The sequence below is a fragment of the Anguilla anguilla genome, chromosome 1, assembly GCF_013347855.1.
Source record: "Anguilla anguilla isolate fAngAng1 chromosome 1, fAngAng1.pri, whole genome shotgun sequence".
In the NCBI taxonomy this organism is placed as follows: Eukaryota; Metazoa; Chordata; class Actinopteri; order Anguilliformes; family Anguillidae; genus Anguilla; species Anguilla anguilla.
Genome location: NC_049201.1, coordinates 14,461,357 through 14,477,165, shown reverse-complemented (window position 1 = coordinate 14,477,165; position 15,809 = coordinate 14,461,357). Strand labels below are relative to the sequence as shown.

At 40.7% G+C, this 15,809-nt stretch overlaps 1 protein-coding gene across 3 annotated transcripts in view; it reads left to right on the top strand.

The window, feature by feature from the left end:
* Positions 1 to 23: 23 nt before the first annotated feature.
* The window catches only part of kcnh5b (potassium voltage-gated channel, subfamily H (eag-related), member 5b), a 74,845-nt gene continuing 59,059 nt past the window's right edge, over positions 24 to 15,809 (top strand). For 2 of the 3 annotated variants that reach the window (XM_035423766.1, XM_035423785.1), the window contains exons 1-4: positions 24 to 613; positions 11,427 to 11,550; positions 14,481 to 14,587; positions 15,045 to 15,173. In XM_035423766.1, coding sequence (XP_035279657.1) covers positions 541 to 613; positions 11,427 to 11,550; positions 14,481 to 14,587; positions 15,045 to 15,173 — 433 coding nt within the window. In that variant the 5' untranslated portion in view covers positions 24 to 540. The remainder of the gene's footprint in view (positions 614 to 11,426; positions 11,551 to 14,480; positions 14,588 to 15,044; positions 15,174 to 15,809) is intronic. The other variant, XM_035423776.1, reaches the window with a different exon arrangement.

Here is a 15,809-nt window from a genome sequence, read left to right as displayed (position 1 = left end):
GTTGCAGAATGAAATGTACGAATTTTACTGCAGATCATGAACAAAGTCCTTAACTGTCGCAGCGATTTATGGAGTTGCTTTTTCGGTGTTTCGTCTTCATTTTTCTTTTTACTATCTCGTTTCACCAAGACATTTGTGCAAGCTGTATTTTCAATTCGGCGACCAATATACACGAACGACCCTTAAACATGTACACGTTAAAACACCTGGTTGCTGAAGCCCATTTTAGATTAAAAAGCCAACAAGTGATGGGATTCAGAGCAGACTACTTGTGCGCAATTATCTCTGTAGCCACTCAAACTGCGTTAGAGATTCCTCTGTCGTGGAGTTGCGCGCTTGTCCAAATGCGCATGCGTGTTCAGAAAGGGAACCGGCGATCTCAAAGATTCTAGCGCTCCTACCAAAGAGCCTCAATCAGCCAAGGCGGAACGTTACCATGAGCTTCTTCATCCCGCCGACAGCTACCCATCCAGATAGTTTAACTTTTACGAGTAACTCTAGAACTGCCAACGACCCTTATCAGCACTGCCCAATCGCAGAATGCCAGGGGGAAAGAGAGGGCTGGTGGCACCGCAGAACACTTTTTTGGAAAATATTGTCAGGCGATCAAGTGGTAAGAAAGCTTGTTTCTCCGTTTTACCCAAACTGCTAAAGGGAAGTTTATAGAATTTTCAATATTGTTTTTTGTGTTTTGTAAACGAGTCTTTGTGGATATGTTGAATCGGTGCTGGAAGCATCCCTCGCCTTTGTTTGTTGTTTAAGGGGACTTGTGGACATGACTTCGCCTTTTATTTGCCAAGTTTTTAACGCCATGTCGTATTAACCTATGTTAATATTCTGCACCATGATACATTTTAAACGGTTCATTGGCTTGGTCAATGAGGAAAGGTGAGGGATATATCTGACTGCGCTTTAAATATTCTGTCCGTTAAAATGAAATCTGTGGCTGCTGTGGTCACGGTATTTAACAGTTTGAATATATATCCATTATGTAATTTGTTGAATTAGGAAGACTATTATATCAAACGTTTTATTTACGCCCTGTTGTTTGGCCTAGGCAGGTGTTTAGGTGGTATTCCCGATGTTGTCTGGTTGTTTAGACATGTTCTCATGGACTGGCTGTGTTGAAATTGCGCAAGATGAGTGAACTGTGGTTTACATTGTTTTAACATCATTGTTCATTTCCTTTTATGTTCTGGTATCGTGTTGTCGAACAGTTTTTTTTTCTTCCAATTTTTACACACCAGTGGTCTTGTCACGAATGCACTATATATTTTGCTACCTGGGGTTGGTTTTCAATGGAAATAAAACCCAAGTAGCCTACGACTGATGCTTGCGTTAATTAAAACATGCCATGATGTCACCATTCAGTCATAAGAAAAGGCAAGTTATCATGACCATATTTCCCTAGTAGATATTTTAATTGTTTTACATACTTCAGACTTAAGACCTGAGCTAGGGTGTGTTCATAATTTGTGTAAGCTACTGTGTAGGAGTGTTTACAATTTTCAGGCCATATCAGTAAGTCGCAGAGCCGGCCAACTAAGTTCACTTATATGAGACCCCATATTTTTCCCTTTATATGCAGCTGTCTTAAAAATGAGTCCAAAACAACATCACATCTCGTACTTCTCTTGATTTCATAGCACGCTTTATGACATACCTCACGAGGACCAGATGCGTGACATGATGCTCACAAAAGCTCTCCAAACTGAAATGCCATGTCAGCGACTGATATCCATCTGTGAATATGTGTAGGCTATAACGTCACTGATCGTATTTTGTGATTTTGAAACTGTGTGGATAGTACAACTGTAAAATAGCTAAAGCTAAATACAGCACTCCCAACTGGAACGTTTTATTTTATTTTCTACCACAAAGTCTTCCAGTCTTCACAGTGCAATCGCATGAAGTTTAAACAGCCACAGTTGTGTCCTTGAATGTTTATTTTTAACTAACCCAGTCCGTCAAATAGCAATGCAATTAATATTTTTGAAGTTAAAGCTCACCAAATGCAGTTGTTCCTAAAACAGGGCATATGAACTGGGTTACTGAATTGCATGAGACAAAACTTTAAAATCGTGGTCTATTCTTCACTGTCAGTGTTGTCTATATGGAGCAAAATTGAAAATGAGAAAATGCATTTTAAATCTAGGTGAAATAAAATTATAAGTAACGCGGTTCAGGGGGGAACTTTAACAAACTCTTATTATTTTATAAACTTGCTTTAATTTTTAAAGATTTTCTGGGTAAAAGGAAGTATGCATATCATGTGAAAGATTATTTTATAGATATTATTCTATCCAATGTATTATTGTTTGGATGAGGCTAGTTTGTCCATAACTTCTAATGCAACAGGAATATGGGATTTGTTTACTGCGTGTGAAGATTCGTATAGCTTTATTCCAGAAATTATGGGTGTAATATTGATTTTAAAAACAAATCTGTTTCCGAACTTTTTATTTGTCAGTCTTTTTGGTCATTTCTTTTCTCAGTTAATTTTATTCATTTGAGCGTTACAGGAATTTACAAATCTCGAAAATATGTTGTTATAGCCTGTTTGTTTCAGGGCAAGGGAATGTCGATATTTATGGGAATTTTTTTATTTTATTTTATTTTTTTATTATTATTATTTTTATTTATTTATTTATTTTTTGCAGCCTTGAGGATGGGTTTTCTGTGATTATCGGTAATGTAAATTGTCTTCAAGCAATGGTACACCACTAGAGGTCAGATTTGGACACGCGGACCGTACGGTAAAGCGCGCTCCGTAAATGCCACAGTAACTTCTGTTCCATTTTATCGAAGCCCGCAGTCACCGAGCCACGCTTCGCCCACTCGAGTTCTAAAATAAACAGCAGGCATATTTTTTTCACTATTTATTTTCCCTGATATGTTTGTTTCGTAGTAATCACGAGTTAGATGACTGTGGCCACATTTTATTTACCAAACCAAAAATATTGATTTATCTTCGTTTCTGAGGTCTTAGACAGCTGTGGTTGAAGCTACAGCCCAGTGTCCCATAGTCTTATAGACTAGCCTGGACAGGGGAATTGCATGTTGCTGCAAATTTGAAATACTTTTAATTAAGATCAATGAACAGCTCAACAACATGAATCAACAACTGACGGGTTATGAGTGTGGATTTTAATAGTGCATACCTAATCCCATGCATCTAGATGTATTTTGTTTGTAATGTCTTTTTATTCGATGTGTGCTACTTTTTCCTATTTTAAACTGCACAGCAGCATGTTTGTAGTTACTAGTTACGCTCTACTAGACAGTAGACAGACAGCGAATTGTGGACACTGTGGGTTTCATATGGACCACCGGGGACCACATCCTTAAACTAAAGGGCACCTCACAGCAGTGCACAAGGTACTTCAATGGGATACAGCTCTCTGGAGGTCAACCTGACACTTGACACCACATTTGAACTGAAAAAATCCTGATAGTGAGGGCCATTATCTAGTAGAGATGTCAAAATTTTCCAATTTATTGATTTCAACATATGTTTATGTACTTTACTTTAATTTATTGCATAATTTAGCAAGTATTGCTGTATGTAGCTGGCCCTATATGACTTTGACATTGACAGAAAATGTACTGTATTCATTAACACTGTGAAATCGGTAAGCAGAATTTTGCAGTTGACTTAGTGGAAAGTGCAGTTGAAATTAAAGAACATTTGAAGGAAGAACACTTTGGAATTTCTTCAAACTTAACTTATGCAATGCAGCACAGCTGGTTTTGTAGAAGTGCTTTAACTAGCTGTGTGAATTTCTTCAAACTTAACTTATGCAATGCAGCACAGCTGGTTTTGTAGAAGTGCTTTAACTAACTGCGTGATTTTATTCAAAGAGAATGTCTGATTGTGGCAAGGAGTGGGCTCTTTCTTGTCAGACCCTGCAGTAAATAGTGATCAGAGAGAATGCATTATCTGTCCTGTATTGGCACAGCACAGCACAGCTTGATTCTTGCTCTCAAATTGCAGCGGGCAGATTTGTTTCGAGTGTGTGTCCCTCGGGGGCCCGTCAGTCGGCCCACCGTTGCCTGCCTCGTCCCACCCAGCAGCCCGCCAGTCCCCGCCCCGCTGTGCGGTGACATTTATGATCTCTCTCGACAGGTGGCTCGCAAACAGCCCGCAGGTGCTATATGGGGGTCTGACCCCTTTGCTCTTAAAGAGACACAGAGCTACCCCCCCCCGCCTTCCCCCTTTCCCACTGCCAACCCCCCATCTTGCCCCTAGCTGATCTCCACAGTGCTATTGTGTGATGTCTGTTTATGAAACGTGACTGGATGCAGTTTATATGGCTCTATCCCGTGCAACAGCCCAGTAGTGTTTGAATGGCTCTCTGCTGTATTATTGATGTTCCATTTTTAGGGACGTTTTAAAACCATGACCGCTCACACCTAATTCAGTCAGTCAATATTGGCATTTGGTTAACCATTGCAGGGGTACTACTTTAATGGCATTCCCATGTGTCTGCGCTCCTATTTTTATGGTAACTGTGGTAACACAAAACCCTACACATGACTCACATAATCTGAAATAAATGTATATGAAAGCACGCAAATTTGGGCTTCGTGCCTCTGTCTCAACAATGTCATCAGCAAGTGTCACATGGCTCTTCGAGCAGTGCAACCTTACAGATGCTTGAGTGTCTGATTGGCTGGAAAGCGGTACATTTCAAGCTTGAGATGGACAGATATGCTATTGATTAGTCTGTTGAAGAACAAGCCACATTATTCTGTTGAATGTGTTGGTCTAGGAGAGTGCTGTCATAGCTGCAAGGTTTGTAGAATTAAACAGTTCTATTGAAGGCTGAGTTTATGACGGGTGATTGTAGGTGTCTGATGAAATTGGTTCACAGCCTAAACATTATGTTCTCCTTCTTGGCCTGAGTAATGACATATTAAGGTATTGCATGTTTGTTTCCCCGCTCTCTGCAGACTGAAAGTACCCTGGAGACCAATTTAGACGATAACTGGACGAGATAAGTAACATTTAGATGGCTTCTTTGCATTTGGTTGTTTCATAAGGCATAAATAAAGAGGTGCATAGTGTGAAAAGAGAGGAGGGAGAAGCCTTGTTAGTCTAGAATTGAGTCAGGCAAGAAATCCCTCTGGAACTAACAATGAGCTCCCTGCTCTTCCCACCAATGGCTCACAGCAGACATCAGTGAAGAGTGAGTATGACATCTTGTTCACTGAATTCATGTGTATCTTCTCACACTGTGGAAAAATCCAGTTTTTTACTTCTTATGCTTATTTTCCCAGTACTCCATTAGCTTTGCATTCACGTAAAAGAGCGTGGTGTTAACTGTAAGTGCATTTTAAGTGCTAGACTAGTTGATGGAGACATTGTTTTGCCATAAAAAAAGGTAGATTATCCAAACTCATTTCATTCCTAGTTCAAAAATTCAAACCTTTGATTAAGAAAGCTCCTGTCACTTGTTCTGTGGATGGAAGTCTAGTGAATACTCACATAAGTGGAGTTATTGAGAGGTTGTTAGATCCGGAACACTGAGCTGAACCAACAGAACATAGTCCGGGGGAGGGGGCGGGGGGGTGGGAGCGGGCATTTGATGGATGCTTGAAATGGCTTTTCAATCACAAGGTAATGAGTACACATTAATAAGACTAGTACACTTTAATAAGACTATGTCATCTGGTTATCCACAGGTTTGCATTTACTGCAATAGGCCTTTCTCAAACCTGGTGTGTACAGTAATACTGTCTAAATGGTTCGCTGTTCTCAGACCATTTTTAATACTAACATTCTGAGCTACACCAATACTATTTTTACTTGACCAACTCCGATGCCCTTTACTGACTGAAAGAATGGTCTGATTCTAGTCAGCCTACCCATGCTACATTTTGCATAAAGTTTGCTGAAAACTGACTATAAATGTATTTCTGCTGAAAATGTGGGACAATGGAAAATACTCTATGATTAACGTTCACTGCTCAGTTTCATCCATTAATCCACTACATACAATTCAAGTCATATGTTAACTTGCTGAAGTTCCCATTTCCTGCATGAAACCAAACTAAATGAGACTCTTTTTTAAACACAAATACTTTGTTCCGAAGTGTGCTTTTCTTTTCTGTTCTGAAGCTTACATAATAGTCTGGGTTTTGTCTCTTGATTAGAGATGCAAGTGCTTGGCTCATTGTTTGACAATAAATGCAGGATAAGAAAGTCATGATCGATCACACAATGGATTTTGATTGGACTTCTAATTAGTGCTCTGTTCACTCAATTCTGTTGAATTCCAGCATCTAACCATTTGCAGTACAGAGTTTCCCTCATACTGAATATTTAATGAGTGGTAGATTATTTGTGTCATTGTTTTTGTTGATAATCATAGACAGCTTGCATTCATAATGGGCTTGTTAAAAAATAAAATATATTATTTATAATATATTTATAATATGCCTACAACTCACACATGCATTTAAATCTTTTAATTTAGTGCATTTTGCTATATTTTCACCCAAAACCACTTTTTGAAATTATGTTTTTAATTCCTATTTTGACCCATCCAAATCACTTCCAGCAGCATCCTTCGTGAATCTGGAATAGCACAAGCAAATGTGTGGAATGGACATTATTCACTTATGGACCATAAGGCTCACCGTTGCCCTCAGACAGGGCTGCCCAACCCTGTTCCTGGAGATCTACTATCCTGTAGGTTTTTACTGCAACCCTAACAAAGCACACCTCGTTCATCAGCTAGATGTCTTGTTGAGCTGCTAGTTAGTGTTTCCTGAATTGGGTCTGAATTGAAAACCTGGCCACGGGACGGTGTCTCTATAGGAACAGAGTTGGGCAGCCCTGTGCTAAGAACTATTAGTAGACATACCCCCAAAAGCCCCGCAACACGCTCGCTTAGAAACTTGTTTGGAAAAGTTTGTTTTCTTGGAAAGGACTGAAAATAGTTAACTTTGCCAAGCCTTTTCTCTTCAGTGGCTTTGTGCCTGGAGACGAGAGGGAAATTTTGGCAAAAGTTATGATGGATTGCGATTTCGTCTTTGTTGACTCAGAATTGAGTCAACAAACACAAAATCGCAATTCATAATTGGGCAAAGTTTTGCCAAAATTTCCCTTGTTCCTCCACTTCTTTGTTCTTCCTCTTGTGGCTGCTACGACAGTCTTTAAACAATATTATTTAGCAGCCTCGCTCCCTTAATGTTTAAGTGTTTGGTGTCACTGTACATCATTTCATTTCGTTTTGAATTTATTCTGCTGATTTTATGAATAACAACCAAAGTGGTTACACCGCCTCATACCATTAGAAATGCTTGTCCTCAAATACATCTTAAAATCTATTTACTTCATTTTAATGATATAACTATTTTTTAATGTTTTAATGATTGTTTCATGCTATAAAAATCTTCATAATATTTAGGACATGTTGAAATTTGTTCCATTCTGTTTTGCCAAGATAAATATTTGGATATGAGACAAATTATTTGTGTTGCTAGGTAAAAAATGCAAATTGAATCTCTCATAATCACCTCTCTTCCCATCCTCTGAGCTACAGTACACTGTTCGGATTTCCAGCTTGCTGTCAAAACCAGCTGTGAGTCGTGCTTTTTCTTGACCTCACTGGGCAGGAACGTCTGTAGTGTAGTAACATTTCCCACTCGCCGATCAGCATTCAGTCTTTGTGTGAATCTCAGTACTCTGTTCTCTGAACACTACTACCCGAAGGCTGGTGAACACTGCTCTCCTGATGGCTGTGAGCATGTTAGTGGTCCAAATCCCATTCTTATCAAGCTTATTCTATAAGAAATCATTATAAGGTTCCCGTCAGAGGTAAGAACCATCTTTCTCAGTGAGCAAATATTTGAGTCGAATACACCCGAACATACCCAAACCCTGCTAATCGCTGTGACTAAGGCATGGGAGGTGACCTGCTTTGCCCCTTCTTAAGGAGGAAAAGCTCTGGCACAGATACGTGATTCACACACATGTTGCCTCTCAGATGGATTTGTGCATCTGAACGCTGACATAGAGCAGATGGCGCAATGGCGTGCTGTAATTGTGACATGCACACTGAGTATTGACTCTGAGTGCTCACTACTGGTATTGCAGTCCTGAACTCTCACAGGAAAGACCTCCAGGAAGGGAGGTTGGCTTCACTTTCATCACTGCAAATGGCATTAAATTTGTCATACCTTGTCTAAATATCTGTCAACATTTGTGCTGTGTTCTACGGTGCTGCATGTATGCCATTGCTTTCTCTAGCTCTCTCCATTACCAGACTTTGTCTACCCACCGCTGAGCATTAGGCAGCACACAAAAAATGAGCTTTCTTTGTGGCTGAAGTGTATGAATCACTGGAGAAGGGCAGCTTGGGCTGACTCTCAGCATGGAAGTTACAGTAGTTTGAAGTGAATAGCTACAGTAACAGTAAGACACCCTATTTCGATTCGCGTCATCAGCCAGATTAATTCATAACAAAGGAAATAAATTCCAAAATAAATGCAGCACCTATCTGTTCTCAGAAAGGTTTGAAAAAACTTGCCATTCAAAGCATGGAAACAGCTGAACAGCTGCACAACACTTCTTTTGTAGTTGTGGTTTATGCCCCACAATCAATTTATATAGCATCTCTCATCCCTAACCAATATGCCTCCATTCCTTTGTCTATTGTGCAATAAATGTGTTGAGAGGTTCTTTGTGGCAAATGCAATGTTGAACTGCAATACATTTTAACACTTCAGTTTGTTCTCAGAAAATTATTTCTTCATTATAATGTCCCTTCATAAAATGTTATCAACTGGGGTTTTCAGGAGTGAACTATCAATGTAATCATTTTATTTTTTACAGAGGATTTGTATACTTTTGACCCAGCCAATTATTTAATGTAGAGTGAAGCGCTTTTAATTGTGGCTTATACTTATACAGTGGGCTTCTCAACTGTGAAAAACCTGTTTTGGAGTTTCTGGACATTAGTGCCTGGGCCCTGTGTCCGCCCTATCCTGTCTGCCCCTGAGTACTGACATACAGAGTTTGCCTCCTGGTGAGAGATGGACACAGAGTGCAGACCAATTTTGAGACTATTCTTCTGCCTGACCAGCCTGCTTTGATCCTATAATCACCAGGATGGCTCAGAGGCAAGATCCACTGTTGCAGTGGGCTAATACTGAGCAGGAATGTGTAACTGTCTCAAATAAGTCAAGCTTTAAGAGGCCAGGCTATTATTTAAATGATTGAATTTTATGAAATGTGTATTGACGTCAGTCATTTGTAATGGGGATATATGTCTGTGGTCACAATCTGGGAACTGAAAAGGACTCGAAGACAGGGATAAACCATTAACCATTGTACCAAGAAGTCATTGTTTCAGGTTTCTGAATCACCCTGTATGTGATAGAACCGAGTGGCATCACCGTTAGCATCAAGTGTCGCACTTTATTGCTGAGGAGACGGAGTTTGCATATGCGTATATTCTTGATACATAGTTACATATTTTTATGTGTGTGTGTGTCTGTCTGTGTGTGAGTGCATGTGTGTGTATGTGCGTGTGTGTATGCGCATTGAGTGGGCAGGCGGTTCTTGAGGGCTTCTGAGTTTGCAGCAGGGCACTCAGTATATAGACTGCTTCTCTGTACTGCCACTCATTTCACTGGTTTGATACAACACTATTGGGAGAAGTCATGAAAATGCTCCTGTGTGTTCATTACAATGTGTTCTCTCAGTTTTCTTGCTGCACTTTATTTGCCTTCCCCTGCTCCTGTTGCCCTGTATTTCACAGTCCGTTAAGTACGCAGCATGGCTCTAGTTTTAAATAGCCAATCAGGAAATGCTGAAGAGTACACTGGAGTCCAGGCTAAAGTGTGGTAGCGAAAGGTCCTGGACAGCTGTTCCTGTCAGGTGAACATGGCAGTAGTTTTCCTAAAAAGAGGGAGCGCAGTGGAGTGCCTGTGCTCTGCGCAAGCCACCAACATTAACGAGTCCCTTTGTGTACCTGTACACTCACAATTAGGTCCCGTGTTTGTGACTCTTTCTGTGAGGCATTGTCTGGAGGCATGCAAGGCAGCCATTGATTCAGCTGGCACAGTACAGTAGATGGTGACGTATGAGCGGCTGTGTAGCATACTGAAGTATGTAGGCTGGAACAAATAGCAATTTTCTGGCTGAGGCTTTTGATGTGTAATCTGAGGCCGGTAGCAGTGTTTCAGGATGATTGCAGTGGAAATGTTCATTCCCTCGTAGCTTTGCCTTGTTTTCATTCCAGAAACACAGGCACTGAAATAAGGATAGTGAACACGATCAATGTAAGAAAGATATGGAGTATGAAAACAGTGAAATTATTAATATTCGAAAGGAAACAGTTATATAATCTATAATTTCAGTCATTAAATTATACCCAAGTAAGTTATTTATAAAATAAAAACATTGGACAAATTAGCTGCTCAAACATAGGATCGTATTTATTATTTTGGTGATGTTCCCTTAGCTTGGAGTATTTATATTCATCCTGTTTAATCTTATATTGCTCATCTTATTATAACACTTGACTTGTCCATGTGTGAAGCATTTTCTAGTGTCAGTATGAAATTGCTAGGACAGCATCATTGTATGAGCTGCTGAACTATTGGTCATGCACAGTGGAACTACCATTAGTGATCCGAAATCCACGTAAATCCATGTAAATTTCACTCTAAATTCGACAGTCCTGAGTTCCAAATGTCAGCTCATTTCTGAAATGTCATAATCATTAGTAACCATTGAAACGTCTATGCGCCAGTTTGAGAAACACGTCTGACAGAGACGTCTTTCCTTACAACTAGTTTTGAAGAGAAGCCCAAACTGTCTACAATAGAAAATTGTACAGTGCAATAGAATTGTACATTGAATCATTTCTTTTACCATTCATGACCTGGCTGAGAAGGCAATGATTTTCTCAGGCTGATACATAGTATTGTATCATTTAGCAACAGGAAAACCACTATGTCCTTGATGTACAGACTCTTCTCCCATTCCCAAATGATTGGATTGAAATAATTTTTTTATGTAATGCAGGGTGGCAGTATAGTATAATGGGTAATGAGCAGGTCTTATAACCTAAAGGTCACAGGTGTCATTCCCTGGTTGGACACTGCCATTGTACCCTTGAGTCATTAACTTGCTTTGCTTCAGTATATGCCCAGCTGTATAAATGGATGCGATATAAATTCTGTGTTAAAAACTCTGTAAGTCGCTCTGGATAAGAGCGTCTGCTAAACGCCTGAAATGTAATGTTATGTGCTGCTTGTTCCTGAAACTTTCCTCAACATGTCTACCGTCCTCTGGCCAGACACACCTGCACATTGCACCAAAAAAAAAGAAAATAAGGTTGACAGCGTTGTCGGTTGTGTCTGTATTGCTTGTCTGTATAATGCAGTAACATCTGGTCTTTTTGTGGTAGAAACCAGTTTCCTGCTTGGGAACGCCCAGATTGTGGAGTGGCCAGTAGTGTACAGTAATGACGGATTCTGCAAGCTGTCGGGGTACCACAGGGCTGAAGTGATGCAGAAGAGCAGCACGTGCAGGTGAGTTCCGTTCTCTTCGCCGTCTCAATGATGTGAGTGAGGCAGACGTAAGCCAACGGGTGCCATTGCATCTCAGCACTGGTGCTGTGTCTGACTTCTCTGTGGGACCCTGTACTGCAGCAGGCTTTTCTCTTGCTGTATGTAGTTATGTGAAACCACATCCAGGGCTGAAGCCAGGTTTGAGCATGTTTAATCCTAGAAAACGGAACAAAAACAAGATTTTATAAAACGTTAAACTATTTTCTGTTTAATAAGAAAATTGAAATTAATAAAGCCCTTTGGCTTAGTTGGTAAATGACAAATGGACTGCATTTATATAGCGCTTTTATCCAAAGCGCTTTACAATTGATGCCTGTCATTCACCAGAGCAGTTAGGGGTTAGGTGTCTTGCTCAGGGACACTTCGACATGCCCAGGGCGGGGATCGAACCGGCAACCCTCCAACTGCCATACAACCGCTTTTACCTCCTAAGCTATGTCGCCCCTTATATATATAGTTGGATTTTTAGTTGTTGATGTGAGTGAACTATGGTCTGCTGTTGTCAAGATCCTTTTTAGCTGCGACTGCAGCTCTATAGCTCTGTCTGTCGGTCGGTTGGTCGGTTGGTCCACAAAAAGTGTCCCACCCCGTAGCGGCCACAGTTTGGCTGGAGGAGGCTGAAATTTGGCATGGACGTTGGTCATGACGGAAGGTAGAGCTGAGTAACTTTCAAGGCCAATTGACCAAGAGGGGGTGTGGCGATGGGCGTGGCCTATCACAAAAAGGCGCATAACTCCCGAATGGATTCACAGATTTACACAAGATTTTGTGGTCATGAGCCAAAGAAGAGGTCACGTGTTTGTGTGAGGGTATGTGCGTGGATGCACGCAAACATGGATGCATGCGCGTGTGCAGTCGCAGCTATTGCGGATTCACGCTTGTTATGCTATGTACTTGCCACCTACTCATGCTGGACCAATGACAATTGCCCTCCCGCTGTTTCCACCTCCAGAGTGGCTTATACCACACAAATGGATTGGTCCAAGGTGCCATCAATCACAGCGGCGAGAATAGTAACACTGCCCACATGGGTGACAAATGTGGAGGGGTGTGAGTGCAGGGAATTTCAGAGGCAATGCGTAGGGTAGAAATGTGCGGTGAAAAATGTGATACCACGATACACCTACCTGTAACAGCTTGTGCTTAAGCCATCTGGGGCGCCGTGAACTTGTTATTTTTGTGAATGCGCGGCATCGCATTTGAGAGGGGTGTCTCATATTTCCCAGGGAACAGCTGCAGGTGCCACTTGTATAGTGTTTTTTGTCGTGTCAAAGATTTAAACGATTTGAGTGGCGAAGAACATCCATGATTTTGATGAAGTAAGCAAAGGAGCGCAGCAAAGACTGTGAATAGCTAGAAGCTCACACACAGCAAAGTCACAGAAAAAAAAAACTTAGAAAAGCTTGGCTTGTCAGGAAAGGTTTAAATGGGTCAAACTGTGGTTTATTTTGGGAGGATTGCATCTGTCTCAGTGAGTTTCTGGTCATTTTTCTGGAAAGATATGTGGTAAGATGAAATAGATGTCTTACTGCTGATGCTTTGTAAGGCCATTTTAAAAACTTGTAAAATACAGGCAAACATAAAAAGTTCTAAAAGTAAAGGAGCTCATATTTTTTCTTTTAGGCAAATGTATGCATTTATAGCCTTCCTTGCTTTTAGCAACTGATGCATAGCAGTCTCCTAAACTGTTTTTTAAAGCACTCTACATTTTATATGTGTTTCTCACAATTTTTATTCATTTCAACCAATTCAAAGCCAATAATGCTGTGTCTAAGAAGTTTAAAAAATTTCCTTGCTTAAATTACTTCTCAGTGTGCATATTGTGCTTAGAGGCCGTAATATCCATGCAATAAACAAATCAACATCATTTTTCTTTTTGGGAACAAAAATGTCAACTTATGCTTTTTAATGATCCGTTTTTAAACAGGGTACTGTTACCTTGTCAAAGAAATTAACTAGTCTAACTACAGTCCCCAACTGTGAAACTTCAGTGCACTGAAGTGTCCAATCGCGCAACTTCGCTGGACCAATGTTTTCTTCATAGCATGGCTGATAGCCATGCAGCCAATTAAAAAACATGTACCCAGTCAATCAAGTTGCACGGCCATAAATTGTCTCCATAATTAAATATTTCATAATTTAATATTTCACTTCGGATATTTCATAGTTAAATATAAATTGCCACAATTTAATATTAAAAACTGTTGCTGTGAATTTTCTGCCTTGAACAGTCTTTTGTGTTTTGAAAACTTAATTGAAATAAGCAAGTTTTCCTCACAACACTGTCTGCAGTTGGTCATCACAGAAAGAACTGTGTTCTGCCATTTTGAATGGATTTTAATTGGATCCTGACACGCAGGCAGAGCTGGGATTTGTGCAGATCACTTTCATACTGTACTGTTGGATTATCCTGACTATAACACAAACCCAGAGATGCTTGTTCTCAGCATGCATTATTCCAGGGAATATAATGATGTTGAAGTGGCTGAGCACTCTCGCTCCGACTCGCATAAAAACATAGGATGAGTTTCTCCTGTCTACCCAGCACCTCGTATGCAGTAGGTGTCCCAGGCAGGGAGGTTAAGAGATAACGGTCCCAGGACATGACTGTCATCACCCTAACAATGAATAATGGGTTACACATAGGAGCCAAGCTGTTTCTGTAGCATAGTGATTTATTCTAATGCAGTCATTTTCTCTCCTTTCCCTTTCCAACTCCTTTTCACTTTCACTTCCTCTATCTCTCTTCCTCTTAATTTATTTCTACCCCCCCCCCCCCCATATTTTCCTTTTTCTTAATTCTCTATTGTCTGTCATCCTCTTGTTTGTATCCACCTCCCTCTTTCTTTCTTTCTTGCCTTATCCATGCAACTGTTTGTCCTTTCTCACAGTTTTATGTACGGAGAGCTGACTGACAAGAAGACAATAGAGAAAGTCAGGCAGACCTTTGATAGCTATGAGTCCAATTGCTTTGAAGTCCTATTGTACAGAAAGAACAGTGAGTATTCTCAATGTGTCATATGCATTTACTGCAGATTTAACTACAGCCAGAAAAAAATGGCTAACATTTACTGTACATTTATCTTCATAGAGAAAAAAGCTAACATTTACCGTAAATGCCCTGTGTGCCCTGTCTTTTGTTTAAGTTTATCTTACAATGTAAAGTATTTTGCTTAACTTAGAAAAGCAGCTGGTTGTTGGGTATTTTTTATTGAATAGCTTCATCGCATATTCAGCCCACCTGGCACTAAAGCATAGCTGCTATATAACACACATCCTTATGAACATTTCACTCGTAATGGCAGAGTCATACATACAGACGTCTGTACAAGGCCTCTTGGCTGCAAATAAAAATTAGGGCCAATGTTGACAGAAGACTGCCACTCCTGTGCAGTCTCAGTATCATTCACCGGGTCACCCTGTCTCCCCTCTCTGTTTCTCTCTAAACTCTGCAGGGACACCTGTCTGGTTTTATATGCAGATCGCACCCATCCGGAACGAGAACGACAAGGTGGTCTTGTTCCTGTGCACTTTCAAAGACATCACTGTCTTCAAGCAGCCCATTGAGGATGAGTCCACCAAGGGTAGGTCCAAGGGTCTGCTCGAAAAGCACAGAAAAATCAGGTGGAGACCCTAGGCTGTGGAATCCCCTGGCTCAATGTCGGACACGTTGTTGTGAGAAATGCAGTCTGTAAATTGTGTGAGTGACAACCTGTCAGGTGATGTTTTACAATGCTTAATCAGGGCAGTCAGAAATAGAAAGAGATACCTGTGATTGATAGGCCCTGCCTGGCCCCTCCCTCCATGGGCTGCCACAGTATCTGCTCCTTATCTGCTATGTTAAGTGGGTGTGTCTGCCTATTGACAAGGATCCCGCCCACAGAATCAACTGTGTGATTGCGAGGGCTCCAGGGAGGATCAGAACACCTTACTGATGGGCAAATCGACAGCCTGGTGACAGAGAGGAATCGCCCCATAGGGATGACGTTACTGTTAGCTCTATGCTACTGGCAGCCGAGCTCTGTTTTTATTTTATTTATTTATTTTTGACATGCCCCATTTCAGTGTGAGTGATGAGGAGTGCAATTTGTACACAGGCGGGATACTACTGTTTTCTGTTGGGGCACATCAGCGTTGAAGTGAATTGAAAGTGATCACACACGCTAGCTCCTGATGTTCCTCAGGCTTCCTCCATCACTAAGAGTTCCATCATCACTATG